This window comes from Carettochelys insculpta, chromosome 29, assembly GCF_033958435.1.
Source record: "Carettochelys insculpta isolate YL-2023 chromosome 29, ASM3395843v1, whole genome shotgun sequence".
Lineage (NCBI taxonomy): Eukaryota > Metazoa > Chordata > Testudines > Carettochelyidae > Carettochelys > Carettochelys insculpta.
Genome location: NC_134165.1, coordinates 5,933,264 through 5,958,290, shown reverse-complemented (window position 1 = coordinate 5,958,290; position 25,027 = coordinate 5,933,264). Strand labels below are relative to the sequence as shown.

Sequence of the window (25,027 nt, the reverse complement as noted above, 5' to 3'; positions counted from 1 at the left end):
AATGGTCCAGTTAATCACTACAAACATGCTCCTCGGCCCATCCTGCTCATCAACTCAGCACAACCTCAGCAGATTTTGTCAGACACTGAAATTGCTGGATGAAGGGAGTCATTTGGCGAGATTTTATTTTGTGATTATTGTGGGTTTACCATAGAGGAAAGAGCCATGGGAGGGACATCGGTGGGAGAATGTGGTGTGTGTGCGTTTCACCTCTGGAACAGTGACTGTGGCAACAACATGACTGTCATCTCTGTGTCTGACCCACACAGCACATGTGGCTGTGGCAGCTCCACCCTGGACTTTGCAGCTCTTGCTATCTCCAGCAGCTCTTGCTTTTAGCTTTGAAGGTTGCCAAGATGGGGCCTATCACATCTGCTGCTTGAGGAGGTCCCCTGGAAAAGGTTCTGGAGCAGGATCCAGGCCCAGCACAGGCACCCTACATCTGACCCACCCTATGCCCCACAGTACGACGGCCCCAGTGACTGCAAGGATGGGGTAGATATTGTCCGTCTCGGTCCCACCCCTCCTTGCACAGAACCCACGCCCCAGCTGGCTGTGCAATTGCTTTGGTTTAGCCAGCAGGCCTACAGGTTGTCACTGGCTAGTTGCTGTGTTTTTAAACACCATTGGCTGCAGGGAGCTGGGGCGAAGGCCTAGCTGGGAAGCTGATGGGAGTAACAAAGATCTATAAAAGGACCTGCAAGGTGGCCAGATCTGGCGAAGCCTTGTGGTCTAGAGACAACAGGCAGCTGCTCTTCCAGGGCTATTCAGGGGCTGAGGCAGAGAAGCCTGGGAGCAGGTCTCGGCCCAGGTACCCTGGATGAGTTATTAAGCCGTGTGCCCCCAAGTTTAGAGTCTAGGCTCTGATCTCACTCTTCCAATCTGGCATAGGAGCCCCCCACATGCTAGATGCCTCCCCCCTACATCAGGTCAGTTTCGTCTTACAAAACCAAACAGCTTTATTTTCAGGTGTTCAGGCAGGTCCCCATGGTGCCACGAAGGGATGTTCATGGCTACGATAACGTGCCAGAGGGGATGGAAGGTCATCTGGCTTAAGCACCCCAGGACCCACATTTCCCAAAGTATCTTGCTCATGTCTGGTTTCCTCAGTATTTGGACTGTGAGGATGCCTCAGCCCGAGCACAGAGGAACCTCAGATAAGACGGCGCTTTGGGAAGAACTCCTACCTCGACGAGCCCTGGCTCCTCTCCAGGGAGGGATTCTGAAGAACCAGTCACCACAGTTTCTGCTAACCAGTGCTTCTTGCCCTGAGCCGCGTCACTGTGGCCAGGCAGTCACATTGGATTTACCACTTCGGTGTCCACACCTAGAAGGAGCAAGCCAGACAGGGCTGGCATGAATGGGAGTCCGTAAGGATCCTGGTGTGGCTGCATCTAGGTCTCCTCAGTGACAAACTTCATTTCAGCATTGTGGGAGCCAGCAAGGACGGCACCATCTTGCACCCGGCGCCGGAAGAGAAAGGGGAAAGCCTTTTTGAAGGACTTCCTGAAGCTGTCACCCATGAAGGCATAGACAATGGGGTTGATGGAGGAGTTGGCGTAGGACATGCAGTTGGCCCATGTCTTGATCTTGTAGGTTTCATAGTTGGCCTGGAAGCGACCATAGAAGCCCTGGAAGAGGAGGTAGAGCTGGATGGGACCCCAGCACACGGTGAAGAGGACTACAATCACCACCACCATCTTGGACACCTTGGCCCTCATGGCAACTGAGTGCTCAGACAAGTGCTGCACCTGCTAAGAGAAGGGAGCAGGAACAGAAAGGTCTGGGTTAGGGCAGGGGGGCTAAGAGCCAGGACACCTGGGTTCTAGCCCTGGCTCTGGGAGGAGTGGAGAGCCTAGTGCAGGGGTGGTCAACCTTTTGGCATCGGGGGCCACAAGGCAATTTTTTACATGTTTTGGGGGCCGAACACAAGACAGCATAATCATTCAAAACAGAAAAATGTAGCATATATTGATATTTTATTGATCTAAGATCATTCAGCATCCTCAGCAGTGCAGAAATCTGGCTCAGGGAGATATCTGGCATGGTTTTGGCTTGCACAAATAGTCCAAATCTGCTCCAGCAGTAGCTGTAGCAACGCAAAGTAGCCCAATTAATGTTCTATTTTGTTTTAACACTTTTCAGTCTTGAAACCTGTTGTTTGCAGCAGTGGGTGCTGCCAAAAAATGAAATAAACCTACGAGCATGTTGGGATGGATTTGGATAAGTCGCTGAGGAAACATATCATTAGATAGGCAGGAAACTAGCGCTGCAGTGAGTTCAGAGCCAGGCAGGGTACATGGGACAGAGTCCTCTATTTTCAGAGAGAGCAGGCTGAGGCCCCTACTTTTTGATGGTTTCCCGACTTTGTCTCCCACAATGTCCATCACATAACAGCAGCTGAACAATAACCACATTGTATCTACTTGAGCAGACTCTTGAGCTGGGATGTTGTGAGACCGCTACTGACCTGTCAGCTCTGTGTGGGGAGGAAGAGCGGCATGCGAAGGCACCCTACCAAAACCCAGCATGTTGGACCATCACAGAATCACAAAATGCTGGGACTGGAAGGGACCTTGAGAGGTCACCGTGTCCAGCCCCCTGCAGTAGTGTCTAGACCATCCCTGATAGACACCTGTCTAACCTGTTCTTAAATATCTCCAGAGATGGAGATTGCACAAACTCCCCAGGCAATTTATTCCAGTGCTTGACCACCCTGCCAGTTTGGAACTTTTTCCTAATGTCCAGCCTAAGCCTCCCTTGCTGCAGTTTAAGCCCGTTGCTTCTTGTTCTATCCTCAGAGGCAAAGAAGAACAAGTTTTCTCCCTCCTCCTTATGACACCCTTTTAGATACCTGAAAACCGCTGTCATGTCCCCTCCTTAATCTTCTTTTTTCCAGACTAAACAAGCCCAATTCTTTCAGCCTTTCTTCAAAAGTCATGTTCTCCAGACCTTTGATCATTCTTGTTGCTCTTTTTTGGACCCTTTCCAACTTCTCCACATCTTTCTTGAAATGCGGCGTCCAGAACTGGACACAATATTCCAACTGAGGCCTAAACAGCGCAGAGTAGAGCGGAAGAATGACTTCTCGTATCTTGTTCACAACACACCTGTTAATGCAGCCCAGAATCATGTTTGCTTTTTTTGCAACAGCATCACACCGTTGACTCGTATTTAACTTGTGGTCCACTATAACCCCTAGATCCCTTTCTGCCATACTCCTTCCTAGACAGTCGCTTCCCATTCTGTATGTGTGAAACTGATTGTTCCTTCCTAAGTGGAGCACTTTGCATTTCTTTATTAAACTTCATCCTGTTTATTCAGACCATTTCTCCAATTTGTCCAGATCATTTTGAATTTTGACCCTATCCTTCAAAGCAGTTGCAATGCCTCCTAGCTTGGTATCATCTGCAAACTTAACAAGTTTACTGTCTATGCCAGTATCTAAATCGTTGATGAAGATATTGAACAGAACTGGTCCCAATACAGACCCCTGCAGAACCCCACTTGCTATACCTTTCCAGCAGGACTGAGAACCATTAATAACTACCCTCTGAGTACGGTTATCCGCCAGTTTTGCATCCACCTTATAATAGCCCCATCTAAGTTGTATTTGCCTAGTTTATTGATAAGAATATCATGCGAAGATGGTATCAAATGCTGTACTAAAATCTAGGAATACCACATCCACCACTTCTCCCTTATCCACAAGGCTCGTTATCCTATCAAAGAAAGCTATCAGATTGGTTTGACGTGATTTGTTCTTTGCAAATCCATTCTGGCTGTTCCTTATCAGCTTATCACTTTCCAAGTGTTTACAGATGATTTCCTTAATTACCTGCTCCATCATCTCTCCTGGCACAGAAGTTAAACTGACTGGTCTGTAATTTCCTGTGTTGTTCTTATTCCCCTTTTTATAGATGGGCACTATATTTGCCTTTTTCCAGTCTTCTGGAATCTCTCCTGTCTCCCAGGATTTTCCAAAGGTGATAGCTAATGGCTCAGATACCTTCTCTATCAGCTCCTTGAGTATTCTAGAATGCATTTCATCAGGCCCTGCTGACTTGCAGACATCTGACTTTCCTAAGTGATTTTTAACTTGTTCTTTTTTTATTTTATCTTCTAAACCTACTCCTTTCCCACCAGCATTCAGCATGTCAGGCATTCCTTCCTCAGACTTCTCAGTGAAGACCGAAACGAAGTCATTAATCATCTCTGCCATTTCCAAGCTTCCTGTTACTGTTTCTCCCTCCTCACTGAGCAATGGGCCTACCCTATCCTTAGTCTTCCTCTTGATTTTAATGTATTTATAAAAAGCCCTCTTGTTTCCCTTTATGCCTGTAACTAATCTGAGCTCATTTTGTGCCTTTGCCCTTCTCATTTTGCCCCTGCATTCCCGTGTTGTTTGCCTATATTCATCCCTCGTAATTTGTTCTAGTTTCCATTTTTTATATGATTCCTTTTTTCTTTTGAGATCATGCAAGATCTCCTGGTTAAGCCATGGTAGTATTTTGCCATATTTTCTATCTTTCATACACGGAGGAATAGCAACGTCCCTTTGAAAAACTGCCAACTCTCCTCTGTTGTTTTTCCCCCTCAGTCTTGCTTCCCACAGGACCCTACCTACCAGCTCTCTGAGTTTACCAAAATCCACCTGCCTGAAATCCATTGACTCTATTTTGCTGTTCTCCCTTCTACCCTTCCTGAAAATTGTGAACTCTATGATTTCATGATCACTTTCACCCAAGCTGCCTTCCACTTTCAAATTCTCAACGAGTTCCTCCCTATTTGTTAAAATCAAATCTAGCACAGCTTCCCCCCAGTAGGTTTTTCAACCTTCTGAAATAAAAAGTTGTCTCCAATGCAGTTCAAGAACTTATTGGATAGTCTGTGTGTCACTGTGTTAGTTTCCCAACATATATCTGGATATTTGAAGTCCCCCATCACCACCAAATCCTGGGCCCTGGATGATTTTGTTAATTGTTTAAAAAAAGCCTCATCCACCTCTTCCATGTGGGTAGGTGGCCTGTAGTAGACTCCTAGCAGGACATTACCCTTGTTTTTTACTCCCTTTAGCTTAATCCGGAGGCTCTCAACACATCCGTTTCCTATGTCCATCTCCACCTCAGTCGAAGTGTGTACATTTTTAATATACAAGCCAACACTTCCTCCCTTATTCCCCCCATCTATCCTTCCTGAGCAAGTTATACCCTTCCATACCAACATTCCAATCACTGGTATTATCCCACCACGTTTCTGTGATGCCAACAATGTCATAGTTGTATTTATTTATTAGCACTTCCAGTTCTTCCTGCATCCCCTCAGTCCTGCCTTGATACTGCCTTGTAACAAAGGGAAACAGAGTGCAAGGTGGGGGCAGGGAAGTGACCCCCCAGGGGCACTTGCTGAGATTGGGTTCAGTATCCCTGCCCCACCTCTTACAGGAACTCAGACTCCCCCACTTTGCCTCGCGATGCCCTCACCACAACCCCCCATTCCACCTCCATGCACCTCACCCCGCTCTCCCACACTGTGCCCCTCACTACCACTCCACCACACCCCACTTTGGCTCCTCCTCCCGCACACCCCCCATAGCTATCCTGCCCCAGGGAGCCACTCCCCACAGAGCTGCCTTGGTCCTGGTCCAGATCTTGTCACTCCCTCCCTGTGCCCCAGAGTCTGCCATTCCTCTACTGCCCTGAGAGAATGTGTTGGCAGGCGGCTGGGCTGAGGCTTCTGGGGGACCGTTTCCGTGTGGGAGGGGTGCGTGCTGAGGGCTTCGCGAGTAGGGCAGGTAGGATGGATTCTGAATGGTCAGCTCTGCAGCTGGTCTCTGCCCCTCAGGCTGGGCTGCAGGAACGGAGCTGCAAGCTGCCCTGGGGAAAATGCTGCCATGGGGAGGTGGCTTCGTGGGCTGGATAAAAATTGTTGGCGGGCTGGATTCTGGCCCATGGACCACCTGTTGGCCACCCAGTTCTCGTGGTTAGAGCAGGGGAGGTGGGGGGTGAGGACTCCATGCCAGGTGGAGAAAAATCCTGGGGCTGGTGGTGGGGCAGAGAGGGACCTCAATACAGAGACACCCCAGATGGCTGCCCCAGTTCACCTGGTAGCTGCGGTCGATGGGCTCCACGACAGGGCGCCCCATGCGCTTGAGCATGATGGAGTAGCAGAGGCAGATGGTGAGCAGGGGCAGTAGGTAGACCGCCAGGAAGGTGTAGAGGATGATGCCACGCTCTTGGCTCTTGCTGGTGAAAGCCTCGATGCAGTAGGTGCGCAGCCCGTACCAGTAGCCCACCTCAGTGCGGTGGTACATGGCTATGGGCAGTGAGAGGAGGAAGGAGCCTGGGGACAGGAGGACAAAGGAGTGACAGGCAGGGCCAGGCCAGTGCTCTGAGCACTAGGAGAGCTGGGCTGGCCATGTCCCGCCCCATTTGCTTACCGGAGCATTAGCATCCATCTCGGTTTAGCCAGAACTCAGGCATGTAGGACTGCTGGGGGTGGGGTGGGGGTTGGGTCGGAATTGGGGGCAAAAGCAGCACTGAGCCAGGGATCCCAGGGCTGGACTAGTGAGGGGTACGGGCTGAGATTGAGGGGTGCTAGGGGCACTGTGGGGGATCCCAGTGCTGGACTAGTGACGGGTACAGGCTGAGATTGAGGGGTGCCAACGGCACTGTGGGGGATCCCGGACCTGGACTAGTGAGGGGTACGGGCTGAGACTGAGGGGTGCCAGCGGCGCTGTGGGGGATCCCAGGGCTGGACTAGTGAGGGGTACGGGCTGAGACTGAGAGGTGCCAGCGGCGCTGTGGGGGATCCCAGGGCTGGACTAGTGAGGGCTGTACATGAGACTGAGGGTCATTGGCGGAGCTAGGGGAGGGCAGCTCCCACTGGGCACAGAAGTCCATTGGGACTGAGGTAAATTAACAGATTGTGGGTGCTGGGGGGTTAGAACCAGAACAGACAGTGGAAGAATCAACAGCTCATGAGACACCAGGCACAAATATGAAGTTCCTCTGCCTTGTTCAGAGCTCACAGAGGAGCCCTGGCACTGGGCATGGGGCTGTGACTCAGGCCTGGCCAGGGACAGGCCAGTAATCCCTGGGAAGCCGTTTACAAGAGCCATGAAGAACTGTTTTCCTGGATGCATGTTCAGGGACATGGGTCCCCCTCCCTTCCTTCCACAAGCCACGGGAGGCCCCGTCCCCAGCCCTTTGCTGTCCTCCAACTTGGCCGCTCACCGACCCAGATGGCTGCGCTGACACCCATGGCTACGCGTGGGGTGCGATAGCGCAGTGACTGCAGTGGGTAGAGGGTGGCGTAGCAGCGGTCCATGCTCATCGCTGTCAAGGTGATGCAGGTGGCCTGCGCCGTCACCTGCAGAGAGCAAGGGCGACCCAGTGACACCAACCCCACCCAGTCTCCCCCTCCCTCATGGCAAAAGGGACAGGTGGGGGCCCAGGGCCCTTTGCCAGGCACCACCCCACTGCAGAGCAGGGCCCCAGGTCTGTACAACGCTCCCAGTATCAGCAGCTATTACACATCCCTCCCCAGGGCTCCCATGCACACATTCACCCAGGCAGGCACCCCAGCCAGCCTCATTCAAACCCCCCAGCTAGCCCCACCCAGGGTCCCCAGCCAGCCAGCCCCACACAAGCCCCCTAACCCCACACAATCCCACCAGCCAGCCAGCCCCACACAAACCCCCCAGCCCCACAAAAGCACCCAGCCAGCCAGTCCCATGCCGGCCCCCCAGCTAGCCCCAGACACACCCCCCAACCCCAGCCAGGCCTTCCAGCCCATCAGCCCCACCTGTTGCAGGTAGTTGACAAGTTTGCACATGAAGTCGCCAAAGATCCAGCTGGGCAGGGGGTAGAGCGTGGCGGTGAAGGGGACACAGCACACCAGGAAGATGATATCTGTGGTTGCTAGGTTAGCTGGAACAGACATGGCACTGGGATCAAGGGGTGGAGCTAAGGTGGGGACTGGCGAAAAGATATGGGGAGGAGCTGGCTTATTGGACAGGGCACCTGTCAGCCCCACATTCTCCACTGCGGTTTGAAGATGCCAGCCTCCTGCTCTTCCCGTGACCAGAGCCCCTGTCCTACCATATATAGGGGTCCCTAGTGACCCCCTCACTGCATCCTCAAACTGCCCTTTTTCTGTTCTCCCAACATCCTACCAGCTCCCAGCACTGCTCCCATGAACCTCCTCACTGTTCCAAACCCCCATATCCCCTCCCTCGGCCTCACAGAGCTGATACGAATCTGAGCTGTCTGTGGTATAGGACCCAGTACCTTTCTTCCCTCGGATCACATGCATTGGCCTTTCTCAGACACCTGCCTGCTGTGCCCTGTCAGCTCTGCCCTGTTTAATGAAACCCATGCTCCTTGCCCACCCAAGATCTGAGCTGCTGGGGGATTTTCGAGCACCTGCAATGTCCCTTTTCCACCAGACATTTTAACTTCTAGAGAACAGGAGCAAGGCATGTGCCTGGCACAGCCGCTGAAAGCTGACCCAGGCAGGGCTCAAATTCCTACACACAGGTGCTGTTTGGGCTCAAAACCCACAGCCCAGCCTAGCCACCCCTTCATGGGCAGGCTCAGAGCCCACATGCCCAGGTCAGTGTCTTTGGGGCAGCAGGTCCCACCCTGAGGTCTGCTGCGAGTGGGCACCCTTGAGTGCCATGCACTGGGTGACAGGGAACAGCTGCATCCCAGTACTGGTTTGAGTCCCAGCTGTTGGCAAGACCTGAGAGCAGGCTGGGTTCTGAAGAGCTGGGATTTTCAGGGAGTGGTGTCTTGGGAACCCCTTGCCCACAGAACCCCCATATCTAAGTCACTAACACTGGTCCAAGTCCCCGTGGGGTCCCCAGAGCCAGCGCTGGATTTCCGAGGCCTCTGGATAGTCTCTCTTTAAAAAGGCCTGGCCCTTCTCTGTTATGATGGCGGGGGGGCGGGGTTTGCAGAGCTGGGGGTGCTCAGGGAGGCCTGGGCTGGGATAGCAGTAGGTTGTGGGTCAGGACTGAGGGACACCAGCCAGGGAGAACCCGGCACCACACTCTGACTAATGGGCAGTGTGCGTTGCTGAGCTGCGATGACCACTCGTGGACAGGGGTCTTTCAGGCCAGCAGTGGTGCGTAGGGGCTGGTACGGGGGAGCAGCGTGCCGGTGGGGGGAAGGCACCCAGGCTCTGGGGCAGGTGGGGTTAGAGCTGGAGCACTCACCAGTGTATGGGGAGGCACCCAGGAGCTGAGGGGCTGGACTGTGCTGGAGCTGAGGCAGGGGGACCCACTGGGATGGAGAGGGTTAGTGTGCAGAGGCTGAACTGGGTGCTGGCATTGTGGCACCCAGCTGGGGGAAGGATGGTGCCTGTGACACAGGAGGCAGTACTGGGCACCCAGCCAGGGGAGGGATGGTGCTCAGAGGTAGGGGGCTGGGACTGAGGCTCCCAGCCAGGGAAGGGGTGGTGTGTGGGATGAGAAGGGGCAGGTTTTGGGGCACCAGCTGGGGTAGGGGGTTGGCACTAGGGCTCCCAGCTGGGAGAGGGGTGTCAGGTGATAGGGAAGCAGGTGTGGATCGCTGTCTAATGGGGCGGCACCTAGGCACAGAGAAGGAACAGTCTCCTCTGCAGCCTTAGCTGGGAGCAAGTCAGCTTTTAGCTCAACCTGCAGAGGCTCCGGAGGTGCCAGGTTGGAGCCGCCTGTGGGTGGTTACGGAGGTGGGGGTGTGTGCTTGGGATGAGAAGACCCAGGTGTTGGGGCACAGCTGGGGTGGGGGGGCACTCACCAATGTAGAAGTTGGTGGCTGTGCGCATCTGCCGGTGCTTGGACACCACGTAGATGACGAGCGAGTTGCCCACCAGCCCCAGCAGCATGATGAGGGCGTAGAAGAGCGGCACCAGCCAAGCGTCTGTCAGAAAGGGGGGTGACGTGTCCTCCCCGCTGTTGTTAAAGATCCACAGCCCCCGTCTGCCAGGCCCTCCCTGGGCGCTCAGGTCTGGGTGGGAGGCAGAAGTGGGCACCGGTGCCCAGGAGATGTTGTCCAGCCAGCTGCCCGACGAGGAGGGCTCTGAATCCATCCTCAGCCACCCTGCCAGGCTCCGAGCCCAGGGGCAGGCAGGTGCAAGAGCCAGGACCAAGCCCGGTTTCCAGTGTGCCAGTGCTGCCCCGCTCCTGCACTATGGGGGGGAACATCAAACAGAGGGGAAACTGAGGCAAGGGGTGGCAGTTGATCCAGCCGAGACTGGGTAGAGGAGCCAGAGTCAGCAACGTCACACTCCCCCTGCCCCAAAACAGGCTGCTCCCGGTGCTTGGGATTGTCCCGCAACCATCCCGACTCGGTTCACTCACGGAGCTGTGACCAGCTCCAGGCACCCCTCCCAGCCCAGCCAGGCATTGCTGGGTATCAGCTCGCTCAGGCTATGCCAGTGGTGCAGTGCCGAGTGCCTCCCCCGACTTCCGCGAATGAGGGGCTGGGGGTCAGTCCGCCCAGATTCTAGTACCAGCTCCGGGGAGAGAAGGGTCTAGTGGTTAGAGTAGGAGGCGCCGGACACTGGGTCTACCCCCGGTTTGGGGCGGGGGTTTAGCTGCTAGAGGTGGGGTGGGGTGGGGGTGTCTCTCACCTGCAGCCCTACGGGGCTAGCGGCCGGCCGGCGGGCTGCGCGCTCCCATCCCCGCGCGGCTCTGCAGCCTGGCAGAGAGAGGAGCCCGGAGCCCCCTGAACTTAACGGGGGGCGGAGGGGGGCAGACAGCAAGCTCCGATTGGCTGCTGGGGGCGGCGGCTGCCTGCCCAGGGAGAGGGTGCGGCTGCTCCCGGTGGGGGCGCACAGGCACCGCGGGGAGGGAATGGACGAGCCCCCCGGGCCAGGCGGGGTCCGCTGGAGCGGGCTCGAAGCGGTTTTGCTGCCGGCAGAAGTGATAGCGTAGGGGCACTAAAGTGGGGAGTGGAGCGGGGACTAGTGGTTAGAGCCGGGGGCGGGGGGTGGGACTCCTGAGTTCTCTGCCCAGCCAGCGCCGCTGCTGCCGGTGGTGAGTGACCTTGGTTAAGTCACGGCTCGGACGCGCTCGGGGGGCTGGAATCGGGGCGTGGGTGAATGTCTGAACGCTGCTCGTGTGGGCTCAGCTGGCAGGACCGCCCCCCCCGCCCCGCCCTTGTCCGGTGTGTCCTGGTGCACGAGCCCCACGTGCCTGGCCCCGCACAGGGCAGAGCCGCGAGGGAAGGCGATCGGCGGCGGTGTCCGACTGCACCAAGAGCTCCGTGAGATAGAGGGGCGACCCGAGCGGGAAGGGGGGGCTGGGAAAATGGTTCCAGGAAAAAGGTTCGTAAATTCACCGCCCCTCGGAGCTCCGTTAGCCGGGAGAAGCCGCCAGGCTTCAGAACTAGTAGAGCAATGCACGTACCTGCACTAGAGTATCGGGGAGAATCCCCTGGCCTCGCTGCAACGCCGAGCCCCCCGCCAACTCCCTGCAGCTCCGCGCCCCCTGCCGGGACCCCCTCCCTGCAACACAGCGCCCCCTGCCGAACTCCCTCCCTGCAACACAGCGCCCCCTGCCGAGCCCCCCAGCGCCCCCTGCCGAACTCCCTCCCTGCAACACAGCGCCCCCTGCCGAACTCCCTCCCCTCCCTGTAGCACAGCGCCCCCTGCCGAGCCCCCCAGCGCCCCCTGCCGAACTCCCTCCCTGCAACACAGCGCCCCCTGCCGAGCCCCCCAGCGCCCCCTGCCGGGACGCCCTCCCCTCCCTGTAGCACAGTGCCCCCTGCCGAGCCCCCCAGCGCCCCCTGCCGAACTCCCTCCCTGCAACACAGCGTCCCCGCCTAACTCCCTCCCCTCCTTGAAAAACAGCGCCCCCTGCCGAGCAACCCCCCCACTGCCAAACAGCGCCCCCTGCCGAGCCCCCACTCGCTGCAGCACAGCACCCCCTAGTTCTGCACTGACCTCAGCTTCCCCTTCTCTGCCACACCCCTGGAATCTGCTCCCCACCAGCGTCCCCACCGGCTGCTGAGGCCCTCTCCTATTTCCTCCACCCAGCTGGGTGGAGAAGCTGAGGCCACAGGACACAGGCCCATCAAAGCAGCAGGACAGACAGAGCGGAACACTCCTGGCAACAGCCTAGCAACACCTCCCCTACCCCCCGACCCCAGCTCTTTGCATGCATGGGGGGCGAGGAGGGTAGGGAGGTTGCTTTCAACCTCCCAGGCTCCCCTCACCCCAACCTACAGCACTGTCAGGCTGCACAGTCTGGGAAAGGTGGGTTATGGCACCATCCAAGGCAACAGGACAATCAAATGATCTGCACTTGCCAGCTCTAATGAAGGCAAATCCTCACCAGCCAGCTGATAACATTCTAGCCTGGACCATTCCCGGGGTGGCCCCTGTGTGTTTGTAGCAGGACCCCACCATGTTCTTTTCCAAAACCACCAGAGGTCTGAGAGCCCTTGTGGGTCAGTGAGGAAACCCTGCCAGATCCCTGGAACATGCTCCCCCCTCACAGTAGTTTACACACTCCCCTGACCTCAGGACTGCTGGGATCTGCCCCAGGGACACAGATGTCCCTTGCAGCCCCTGTGCCATTGGGATCCTTCCCCCGAAATGGACCCACCATGTGGATCCACCCTGAGCTGCTGGGTTCTTCCCCAGACACACACACCCCATTCACAGGGCACTGCAAATCCACAGATAACCAGATCCACAGCTGTGGGTATGGATGCAAATACATGCGGCTCATTTCTGCTGATACAAATTTTGTATCCATGCAGGGCTCTACCCATGCAACCTCCATGCTCCTGGGATCCTTTCCCAGTCCCCAGGCACAGACCCCCCCTAGGCACCCCTTTGGCGATGGTGGGTTCCCGTCTGGACTGGGAACCAGCTATGCCCATTCCTTGTTAATTAACCAGAGCTAATTGACAATCGTCTTTTGGGAAGAGTATCACAGCATGTACGGACAGGAGGGACTGTTCCATCAGCTGCCTTACCCCACTGTCTAGCTCAGGCCCATACAGTTCACCCAGAACCCCCTGCACTGAGTCCAGTGACTTTAGTGTTAGATCAACACGGGCCAGGCCTCAGACCTAACTGATTGTGAGCCAAAGGCAGGGACCAGGAAACCCCAGGAGGCAGTGTTTCCTGTATGCTGAGCGCTTGGGCAGCCACCCAGGAGAGATTCAAATGCCACCCAGCCGGATTTTTTGTTTCTACTGGCAATGCACATCCACACATGGCTCAGTGCATATAACAAAATTTATTTAGCACAAGAATGGACAAACTGGGAACGTTGCCAAGGGGCTCCCAGCACCAAGGCCCTGCCATTAGTTGTAGCAGCAAATCAAACAAGGGGAGATATGTCTGGCTCCAGAGGATCCCACCGGGGGACCCACCCATCCCTCTGGCACTGCACTAGGGCACTGGCGTCAGAGGGGGAGAGTGCCCCCTATTGAATTACCTGCCCTGCTTCTTCAGTACGCAGAACCAGCACAGACTAGGAGAAGAGAGCACCCCCCCACTGACCCCTAGTCCCTGCAGCACAGCACCCCTGAGGGCAGTGGTTCCCAGCTTTTTCAGCAGCACAGCACACTTCAACGGGACACAATTCCCCCGCACACCCACTTTTCCCAGCTGAACCGATTGTTCCTAACCGCCACATTTACTACGGTTACGGTCTGACTGGAGAGCTTTGCAGCATAGTGGTGCGTATGACAAGCTAAACAAGGATCCAAAGGCAGTAATGTTTCATATCCACCGCAGAAGGCACAGTCTTCGACAGCGAGCACAGGCTGTTTTAAAAATCTGCTCAACGCCCTGCTGGGGAAAATTTCAGTGGGTTACTCCATTACTCATGGGGGGTGGGCAGATCCAGAGAGCAGGCTCCCTTCCCCACCAGCCCATTGGAGCTGGGACCCAGTATTTAAACTGCCTCCCAGCTTCAACAGATTCCTGCCCTCCCCCACTTGCCACAGGAAAGACAGGGGAGTGCTCCCCACCTGCCCTTTCAGCCGGGAAGCAGCATTTCAGCTGCTGCCTGGTGTGAAAGGGCTCCTGCGGGGTCGGCATTTACCCTTGCAGCCGCTCTGCAAAGAGCCACCACCGGGACAAACTGACAAGCCCCATGGCAGCTGGCACTCAGGCAGCCTTGCTGCTTGAGCGGCATGGGATTGTCAATGTCCCCCTGGGGTGGCTCTTCAAAGAGCAGGGACAAAGGGAAACTGATGAAATTTCAGGTCACACTTTGACAGTTCTCATGGCACACAGCTTGAAAAGCACTGCCCAAGGGCCAAAGTGAGACACAGAGGGCAGTCTGGATCCTAGCGAAATGCATTCCCTCGTGAGTCCCCGTAACACATCTTCTTTTTTACTGGGGACAGCCGTCATCCTCGCCTTGGGAAGCGACAGGGTCTCTTGGCTTCCCATTTCCTATTCCTCTCCCTTGCTCTGTCACAACAAAGGGCTGAAGTCTGGAGGGTTGTTAGTGGATGCACATGCCCGGCTGCAGAGCTGCTGCGACTGGGCCTGTGGATTTCATCAGCCTTTTATCACTAGCCAATTTGCAGCATGTGTCAAGAAGCTCTGCTCTCATAGAGCCCTTATTGACTCTGTCTCCTGCCTCAGTAATTAATGGGCACTGCATGCTCTCTAGGGCTCTTGTCCCAGCTTCTACCTATGAAAAGCCTTTCTTCTGCCTCTTGGCTCAGCTGCTGTAGTGACAGGTGCTAATCCAAGAGCGGTACTCAGTGAGAAGGGTGTGCAGGAAGTATGTGTGAGACAGGCACACATCGGGAGAGCTGGACAGATGGACAGACACAGACTCTCCTCTGACAACTTATTTCCAGCCATAAAAGTAATCATACAAATCACAACCAATCCAAATCCAATTTTCATTCCCAGCTCTGCTGGCACCACCAGGGCAGTATTTCATCCTGCACTGCATTGGAAACATGCGCAGATGCTGTAAATCAGTGGGGACACTACCCTGGCTGAGCTAGCGTGAATCTGTCTCCCTGCCAGCCCCTGCCATGGCCTTCGTGCCCATTTCAGGCAGGGTTCTGAGAGCTGCTGGACAGCACCGGGGACAGGGTGGGGCAGATGCTAAGACAGGGCTCAGCAATGCTTTGAAAGGTTAAGAGGCTGCCACTCACCTCCCTGTTTCTGAGATTGTCCTGGCTTTATCTGGGGATTCCAGCCAGGCCTCAGGTGCAGCTGGTTCCCTCCCAGACACTCCCCTGGGAGCCCCCATCCATCTCACACTCTGAGATTGGTCCTGTTTGGCCCATGTGTCCGTCATCAGTGGACTGTCCATCCAGAGATGACTGGTTCAGGGATTCTGGGAGGAGGGTGGCACCAACCATGTGCCCCTGCCCCAACCCCTCCTGTCCTGCCCCTCTTTGTCCATGCCCCTCCCACTCCAGCCTCTGCTCCTCCCATGACCACCCTCTCCCCCTGCTCTGCTCCCACCCTCTGCTTGCTGGCCCTTCAGGTGAGCATGGGGGGCAGTCTGGGGCCTGTGGCACAGGGGTGAGTTACCCAGGGGCTTCTGCCTGGGGCACTTGGGGGGAAGGGAGGTGACCTACCCCTCCTTGGGATGGCCCTGGCTTTTGGCCCTGGCTGCTCTGGAGGAGAGGCAGAACTGCTCCTACCTTTGCCAGAAGTGGCATGGCACCGACAATGAGTGGGGGAGGGCAACGCTGGGGGTGCATGTGACTAAGAACTACAGCAGAGGCCGTTCCTGGGAACTGATGAAGGTCGCCAGGTTGGAACTGGGTGTGATCTGTTCCTGAGGCAGTTACACCAGTCTAGTTGCCAGTGTGGAGCCAGCAATTCCAGTGTAAAGGTGCCTGATAGCAGCGTCACTCATATTCCTTCCCTGCTGGCCCAACATCTGGTGAAAGTGCTCCTCCAGGCTCTCTTCATCGCCCATCTCCGTTACGCCAGCTCCTCTCACTGTGGCCTGGACAAACGCCACCTCACCTCACTCGCAGCTGCTCAGAAGGCTGCTGCATGGACCCTTTGGTTGGCCTGTGGCCTTCACCACAGCACCTCCTGGACCACACCGCCCCCCACAGGCTGCCCCTTCTCTCGCGCCTCATGCATAGGATCAAAACAAAAAAGCAGTCCAGTAGCACTTTAAAAACTCACAAAATAATTTATTAGGTGATGAGCTTTTGTGTGGGACAGACCCACTTCCTCAGACCACAGCCGTACCAGAACCTGTGGTCTGAAGGGGTGGGTCTGTCCCATGAAAGCTCACTGCCTAATCAATTATTTTGTTAGTCTTTAAAGGGCTACTAGACTGCTTTTTCTAGTATATAGACTAACGTGGCTCACTCTCTGGTACTGTTACATCATGTATAGGCTGTTTGTCTTCACCATCAGGGCCCTTCATATCCCCTCCCCTCCCCACCTATTGCCTCTCATCCACAGCCAGCCCGAGTCCACTCCTGCTTCTTAGGGCTTTTGATCTCTGCTCTCACCCTGGGAACTTCCCTAAAATGGACCCCTTGCCCTCATTCCTGCTTGCCCTCTGACTCTCCTTTGCCAGGCTGCCTGTGAGAAACGTGCAATGGTTAGGCAGCTGCAGTGCTAAGCCCGCTGCCCTCCCTGCTGGCCAGTAGCATAGCACTGTTCTTTTATACTTTCCCCAGGCATCTGTCTGTCTGGGTCTGTGCTCTGGGAGGTCTTAGGGAAAAAGACAATATTTTTGTTCCCTTTGTGCAGTGCCCAGCACAGTGGGGGGCCTGGCCACAGACTGGCAGGGAGGTGCACGGCCTGGGCACTATGGGGGGGCTGATCCCTGACCGGTGCTCCAAGCACTCCTTTAATATCCCTAATAGATAATGTACAGCACCTAGCATGAAGGGGGTCAGTCCCCTTGCTAAAACAACAAGAAGTCCTGGGGCATCTTATGGACTAACAGCTTCATTGGAATGTAAGTTTTGTGGGCAAAGCCCCCCTTTGTCAGATGTTGCATCTGACTGGGGCTCCTAACGCTACTGTAATACACCTAATAAATAACGTTCAGAGCCTTGCACAATGGGATCACACTCCACCACTGGGGTGCCTATATCCTACCATGATGCACCAATAAACCATAACAATGCGCACTTCTCTACCAGTCTAACTGCACCCCACCAGGGGTTGTTGGACCATGCTACAGCTAAAGCAGCACATCTTCTGTGGGGGCAGGTGGGGCAACTGAACAGGGGCATGCTGCAAGTCTGCCCCAGATGCAGCATGCCAGCAGAGCCGCTTCGTGAACAGGCTGAACTGGTTTTCTCCTCTGCCCCGGCAGCAGGGAGGCCAGATGTAGCAGACGGGTCAGTGTTCTCAGACCCGGGAGGTTGGTCCTTCGTGCCGGGATTAGCAAAGCAGCCAAGGAGAGTGGGAATTTCCATAGGCATCAGGTGCCAGCTTTGGCAAGTTGCTCAGGTTTGATTTAAATCGGTTTCAAACTGGTGCAAACCACTTGTGGACAGGACTTGCTTGCTCTGGTGGAAGAGTGGCTGAGCCAGTCTGACCTGCCGCATGCTCCTTGGCCTGGATGCCTGCACTGATTAGGTCACTGCCTGAGCTGCAGTGACTCTTTTAGGAAGGTTTCTAGCCAGTGCTGTGCAAGGGGCCAGTGCTCCCTCTCGAGCCCTGACCCTCTCCCCTGCAGCACAGCGCCTCCTAGGACAGATTTGGTCAGAACGGACTGCAAGGGACGTGCCCTTTCCCGGGGCACTGGAAGGAGTGGAGCTAAGGGGATGTGGGGGAAGTGGTGATGCTGGATCATGGTTTCGAGGGGAAGGGCAGCGTGAGGGGGCAGGGCCATGGTTTGGCACATTTTAGGCAGCTTCTGCCACCCCTGCTGTCTACTGAGCTGCTGCCCCAGTCTTCGCAGTAGCCTGGGCTTTCCCCGTCCAAGTGCTAACCCGTCTGTCCTTGCAGAAGCAACATAAAATCACCCACAGAGACAGATTGCCACTGGCCTCCAGCCTGTGTGACTGCTCTCTGAAGGCGAGTGCTTGGTACAATGGGACTCAAGGGAATGGGGACAGCTAGCTGGGGATGCCTGAGCTGTAGCAGCCCAGGCACCACACCAAAGAGAACATTTTACTAATAAACACATTTTCCTCCCCTTCTGCCTGGGCTGTGCTCCAAGGGCAATTACTTGGAGTGATTTCCCTTGAACAGGGCCAAGAACAGTCTGCTTCTAGCTGGATGGGGGGTTCCCAGCTGGGGTCCCAGAGGGACAGAGAACTGACTTTCCTTGCACATGCAGAGCAACCAGGTGTTACACCATAGAAGTCAAGCACAGCAGGCTCATTGTGTCTAGGGATTGTTTCCCAAGAGGCTTGAAAAACTAAGCTGGCTTTGGGTTAAGAGATCTATTTGCCTTGACATGCCAGCCACGTGCACACAGACTAACTACCAAGTGCCTCCTCCAGACTCCTTCTTCCAGCAGCCTGAACTTCTCCCTCCACGTCCCATGCAGCTTGTGACAGTGTCCTCTCCCCATCTATGCCCCCTGAAGATTATAAGAATGTTATCTTTTTCCTTGCTGTTCACTCACCATGGCAATAAATACCTGACGCTTCTAGAGCTTCTCATCCCTAGGTCTCCAAGCATGTAGGCCTACAGCAGTACAGGTAACGAATGATACCCACAGCAATGATATTTGCCAAGGTCATTATCTCGCATCAGTACTACCCTGAGACAAGAGCTTCTGTATTTGGCACTTTTATTATTAATTTTTACATAAGAACAGCCACACTGGGTCAGCCCAATGGTCCATCTAGACCACTGTCCTGTCTTCCAACAGTGGCCAATGCCTGGTGCTTCAGAAGAAACCAGTGGAACAAGCTTGTTGATTAAACCATTGGCCTTGTAAACCCAGGGTTGTAAATTCAGTTCCTGAGGGGGCCTTTCAAGGGTCTGGGGCAGGTTAGATTGAAAAACAAATCTGAGAGTCTGTCAGGGTGGTGGTAGGTCCTGCTGGGAGTGCAGGGGACTGGACTAGATGATGTGTCAAGTCCCTTCCAGGTCTAAGATATCTGTATCTCCATCTCCTGTCATCCACCCCCAGCTTCTGACAAACAGAGACTAGAGATGCTCCAAACATCCCCACCCAGCCTAGCTGATCGTCACTGATGGAGCCATCCTCCAGGAACTGATCTAGTTCCTTTTAAAACCCTGTTACAGTTTTGACTCTCACAGCATCCCTAGAAAAGAGCCCCAAAGGTTGACTGTACCTCGTGTGACACAATGCTTCCTTGCACCACTGGAAGGCTTGTGGTGGGTCAGTGTTTCCCCAGGGCTTGAAATTAGGGGAGGAGTTTGAATTTACAGGGGAGGGGTGCCAGAGCCAATGAGGGGTGAGACTGCGAGGGTGCAAGTGAGCTGCATGGTCAGTGCAAATCAGTACACAGTGCAATGCACAGCCTCAGCTACACACACAAAACCTTAGGGGTTCAATGAGCTGTTACTGCTGAAGAAAGAGCCAATGAGGGGTTCTGCCTATTCATTTCATTGGGTGGCCCCTAGTTCCTGTGTTGCAGGAAGGATTAAATAACATTTCCTTATTCACTCCCTTCACACCAGCTGAGATTTTATAGACACCACCTGATTGTCTCTTTTCCAATCTGAAAAGTCTCAGTCACTTTACTCTTTCCTCAGATTTCACACTCCTAATTATTTTGATAGCCTTTCTCTTCACCTTTTCCAATTCCAGTATATCGGGGGGATGGGGTGAACAAACTGCACACAGTATAAGAACATAACATAAGAACATAAGAACATAAGAATGGCCATACTGGGTCAGACCAAAGGTCCATCAAGCCCAGCATCCCATCTGCCGACGGTGGCCAATGCCAGGTGCCCCAGAGAAGGAGAACAGAAGACAAGTGATTTATCTCCTGCCATCCATCTCCTGCCCTTGTTATGAAGGCTAGGGCACCATACTTTATCCCTGGCTAATAGCCATTTATGGACCTGACCTGCAAAAATTTATCAAGCTCTTTTTTAAACCCTAATAGAGTCCTGGCCTTCACAGCCTCCTCGGGCAAGGAGTTCCACAGGTTGACTGTGCGCTGTGTGAAGAAAAATTTCCTTTTATTAGTTTTGAACCTACTACCCATCAATTTCATTTGGTGTCCCCTAGTTCTTGTATTATGGGAAAAGGTAAATAATTTTTCTATATTCACTTTCTCCACACCATTCATGATTTTATATACCTCTATCATATCGCCCCTCAATCGCCTTTTTTCCAAACTGAAAAGTCCCAGTCTCTCTAGCCTCTCCCCATATGGGACCCTTTCCAATCCCCTAATCATCTTAGTCGCCCTTTTCTGAACCTTTTCTAATGCCAATATATCTTTTTTGAGGTGAGGAGACCACATCTGCACGCAGTACTCGAGATGTGGGCGTACCATAGTTTTATATAGGGGAAGTATGATATCTTTTGTCTTATTATTGATCCCTTTTTTAATAATTCCTAACATCCTATTTGCCTTACTAACTGCCGCTGCACACTGCGTGGATGTCTTCAGAGAACTATCCACTATAACTCCAAGATCCCTTTCCTGATCTGTCGTAGCTAAATTTGACCCCATCATGTAGTACGTGTAATTTGGGTTATTTTTTCCAACATGCATTACCTTACACTTACCCACATTAAATTTCATTTGCCATTTTGCTGCCCAATCACTCAGTTTGCTGAGATCTTTCTGTAGTTCTTCACAATCCCTTTTGCTTTTGACTGTCCTGAACAACTTGGTGTCATCTGCAAACTTTGCCACCTCACTGCTTACCTCATTTTCTAGATCATTGATGAACAAGTTGAACAGGATTGGTCCCAGGACTGAGCCCTGGGGAACACCACTAGTTACCCCCCTCCATTGTGAAAATTTACCATTTATTCCAACCCTTTGTTTTCTGTCTTTTAACCAATTCCCGATCCATGAAAGGACCTTTCCTCCTATCCCATGACCACCTAATTTACATAAAAGCCTTTGGTGTGGGACCGTGTCAAAGGCTTTCTGGAAATCTAGGTATATTATGTCCACTGGGTGCCCCTTGTCCGCATGTTTATTAACCCCTTCAAAGAATTCTAATAGATTAGACAGACACGACTTCCCTCTGCAGAAACCATGCTGACTTTTGCCCAACAATTCGTGCTCTTCTACGTGCCTTGCAATTTTACTCTTTACTAGTGTTTCTACTAATTTGCCTGGTACTGATGTTAAACTTATCGGTCTATAATTGCCAGGATCTCCTCTAGAGCCTTTTTTAACTATTGGTGTTATATTGGCCGTCTTCCAGTCATTTGGTACCAAAGTGGATTTAAAGGATAGGTTACAAACCACTGTTAATAACTCCGCAATTTCACATTTGAGTTCTTTCAGAACCCTTGGGTGAATGCCGTCTGGTCCTGGAGACTTGTTACTATTTAGCTTATCAATTAATTCCAAAACCTCCTCTAATATCTAGTATCTAAGAGGTGGGTGCACCATGGATTTATACAGGGGCTCTGTGATATTTTATGTCTAACCCATCCCTTCTCTAAAGGTTCTTAACATCCCATTAGCATTTTGACTGCTGCCGTGCGTTTAGTGGAGATTAGTAGAGAATCATCCATGCCTGCTCCGGCATCTCTCTCTTCAGCGGTAACAGCTCATTTAAACCCTAATGTTTTGTGTGTGCGTTGCACTGTGCACTGCTTTTCACTGACCATGCAGCTCACTTGCACCCTCACAGTCTCACCCGTCATTGGCTCTGACACCCCTCCCCTGTAAATTAAAACTCCTCCCCTAATTCAAGCCCTGGGGAAACACTGACCCACCACAAGCCTTCAAGTGGTGCAAACCCACACCCGTAAGCCAGCTTTCCATCAGGACTAGGCAGCCATGTGGTGATGGCCCATTAAGGAAAATCTGCTCTCACAGTGGCCTACGGAAAACTCCAGAGGCTTTGCCTCCATTCACAGTTTGGTGAGTAAAACTTTCATCAGCCAGAGGAGTGAAAAAACACACCCAGACCAGTGTAGCATTGGCCTGCTAAACCCAGGGTTTTGGCCTCAGTCCTTGAGGGGGCCATTTAGGGATCTGGGGCAAAATAGATTTAAAATTTAAAAAAGGGATGGTGCTTGGTCCTGCCAAGAGAGCAGGGGACTGGACTCAATGACCTCCTGAGGTCCCTTCAGTTCTACAAGATGTGAGTGTAACGTAAGTTTCACTGACAGATGGTGTGGGCAGCACTAGGTTAGTCGGAGACAGTGTCCTGCTGATACAGCTGCTGCTGCTTGTTGGGCATGGTTTAATTATGCCAGCAGAGGACTCTTTCCTGTCAGCATAAGGTGACTACAGCATAAGGTCCGTGATGTCAACCTAGCTGGTTAGGGCAGGTATTCGGTGAGAGCTGCAATCACCAGGACACAGCAAGGAGCTTTACAGCACCTGGAAGAAAGTATGAAACGAAGACCGAGGACATCACCACTTCACTCTCTTCCCCCACTCCACGCCCAGAAGGAAGGTCATTTGGAAGCCTCCTTCACAAGAGAAGAAGGACTGGTCCTGGCTAGATGGACCAGGAACCGAATTCTGCCGACAGTGTCCAGTAGGGTGAGAAAACGGACTTAATTCAAACCCTGCTTAGCCTGATAATGGTTAGGGTTTCACACGCAGGCTTCCTTGTAGTCTATTCTGTAACCACCTCTGATCTGCTGTGCCAGGGCCGCTCACTTAAAATCCTCTCTGACAGCCTCTTATGTCGGTAGCTCTCAAGGGTTGTCTGCTGTATCTAAGGAGTGCTCACATTAGGGCCGTAGCCACATTTACTGATTGACCGGAATTCAGCTGTGTCCACAGACAGTTATTTCCTAAAGGGGTCTGAGAACCGCTGGTGGAGATGATGAGACCCCCACTCCTTGGGGACCAGAGAGGCCGTGCGCTGTGATTGGCTGCAGTGGGTGCTCCCGGTATTGGAGGCTAATCCTGTTTCTCAGGAGACAAAGCGAGACAACCCCCCTGTGGTGGAAGGAGAAAGCCTAATGCATGAGCCTAACACAGGCCTCAGGCCTGGACCAAAGTCAGCAGAAGGGACACTCTGAGCCAGTCAGGCCCTGTGGGAGGCTTCGGGGGGGTTGCGGGGGGGGAGCTCTGACATACAGTTGGGCAGGAGGGTCTCCAACCAGCAGAGCCACCAGCGAGAGCTGCAGTCGGCCTGGCCTGGGGCGGGCTGGAGAGCAGTGACGCAGCCTGGGCAGAGACTCAATTACCCTGGCTATTATGGGCCAAGGAGGCTGATGTGGCCCTGCTGCGTCAGCTATTGAATGGGCCGAGGGGAAGGAGATAATGGGCCCCCCCTCCCCATGTCTGGGAGGCTTTGTTCCTGCTGTGAGGGGCTAATCACATCTCAGCAGCCAGCTACTCCTGAGAAAACAAAGGCCAAGCCCTGAGCTGGCAGATAAAGGCTCTTATGAAAGGGTGATTTGCTACCCAGGCCTCTGCAGAGCTTGTGGGCCATGGCATGGGGGCAGAAGGGAGAGAATAGGCCCCACACACACACACATACCTCCTCTCCCAGCAGCAGCCAAGTGACCTGGTAGCTGGGATTGAAGGGTGTGCCTGGTCACTGACCCCTAGATTGGGCTGTGGGGATGGACTGGGGTCTTTCGGCAGAGCAAATGAGGGCGAGGAGAGCCAGGCATTGTACTGCACCAGCTCCAGCAGGGAGTGAGGACAGGGGTGTTCTGGGGGGCAGCGTGGGAGGGGTATGAGGTGCTCCCTCCCTTCTGAGCCCCCAGCCCCATTCCCTGCAGCACAGCACCCTCAGGGACAGGAATTCAGGCAGCATTCATTGCTCAGGGAGAGCGCCCCCTACTGAGCCTCCCCCTGCAGCACAACACCTCCCGGCACAGCTCTGATTGCCAGTAGACAGCACCCAGCACCATGGTCTGCTGGCAGGTCTCCAGCCCTGCTCTGACCAGGTCCAGCCTGGCTTGGCTTGTGGAGCCTGGCAAACCACAGGGCAGGGTGTGACTGGAGAGGTGAAGCAGCGCCGGCTCAGCAGCGTTGGACTAATGTGGAACAGCCTAGTGCAGTGGTTCCCAAGCTTTCCACTAGGGCAGACCCCCAATCAGCCCCTCCAAACCACTTGTGAACCTCCATTCCCCACCCCCTCCCAAACTGTTCGCAGACCCCCATCAAAGCCAATTCTAGCTTCATTCAATGAAAAAGGAAACCACAGTGATTTGGACAGCGATTTGTAATGTGGTTGAAGGTATTTAATTGAAAAATAATGATTGATTATAATTTTGCAATTTATTTAAAAGTTTTCTATGATCATTTCTATTTAACTTTGATTTTTTTCAGAGACCTGTTGGGAACCACGGGCGTAGTGTATTTGTGTGTGTGTGTGCGTGTGTGCGCGCGCGTGCAAGTGGGTGTATGTAGGTGTGAGCAGGTGTGTCTATGTATATATGTGCATGGTAGTGAGTAAATATGAAGTGGGGGCTGTGCCTGCCTGTGTGGTCATGGGTGTGCATCTCTTTTAGTATGAATTGGGGTGTGTGCTCATGTACCACTGTCCTCCCAGGCCTGGGACTAGCTCCCACCCCCAATGGGTGTTACCAACTTTGCAGAGCTAGAGGGGCTCTATTAGTCCACTTGCAGGCCATGTGCTGCCTGAGCAGGTGGGTCTGAGCCCAGGACTCACTGACGGTAACTGATCCCTGGAAGCCAAGCATAAAGCAGGGGACATAGGTGCTAAACCAAATCCAGTCTCACAACAGCTACACAAAGTCAACTTCTGTGTCTAGCCGGACCCACCAAGCTGCCCACCGTGGGGGCAGCAGGGGTCTGGCCTGGGGCTCCTTGGTCCCGCAAGAGGGACACTCGTTCCATTCCACACCTACCAGCCCCTATTCCCCAGGAACCTGCACTACCACTACCAGTGTCTGGCCCTGGGAGGTGATTCTGTCTCCTCCTGGTCTTGAGCTGCAGAGCCAATTACGGGAGAAAATCACAGTAATGAGGGGATAACGGAGAATGAAAATGCAGGA

At 53.8% G+C, this 25,027-nt stretch overlaps 1 protein-coding gene across 1 annotated transcript; it reads right to left on the bottom strand.

Annotated features, from left to right (window-relative positions):
• Positions 1-971: 971 nt before the first annotated feature.
• Positions 972-15,989, bottom strand: LOC142003441 (G-protein coupled receptor 54-like). The gene is made up of 8 exons (XM_074980400.1): positions 15,958-15,989; positions 11,179-11,288; positions 10,618-10,685; positions 9,783-10,173; positions 7,807-7,931; positions 7,236-7,371; positions 6,104-6,342; positions 972-1,754 (listed from the first exon to the last, which is right to left on the bottom strand). The coding sequence occupies exons 1-8, from the start codon at positions 15,987-15,989 to the stop codon at positions 1,395-1,397; spliced, it is 1,461 nt and encodes a 486-aa protein (XP_074836501.1). The 3' UTR covers positions 972-1,394.
• Positions 15,990-25,027: the final 9,038 nt, after the last annotated feature.

Bases quoted from the DNA above. Each gene is read 5' to 3' on its own strand.
- LOC142003441 (XM_074980400.1), bottom strand. From the start codon at position 15,989: ATGCAGCAGCCTTCTGAGCAGCTGCGAGTGAG. The intron at 7,932-9,782 runs GTGAGTGCCCCC...TGTCTGTTCCAG, and splicing joins AGCCACCAACTTCTACATTG to CTAACCTAGCAACCACAGAT. The intron at 7,372-7,806 runs GTGGGGCTGATG...TGCTCTCTGCAG, and splicing joins TTGTCAACTACCTGCAACAG to GTGACGGCGCAGGCCACCTG.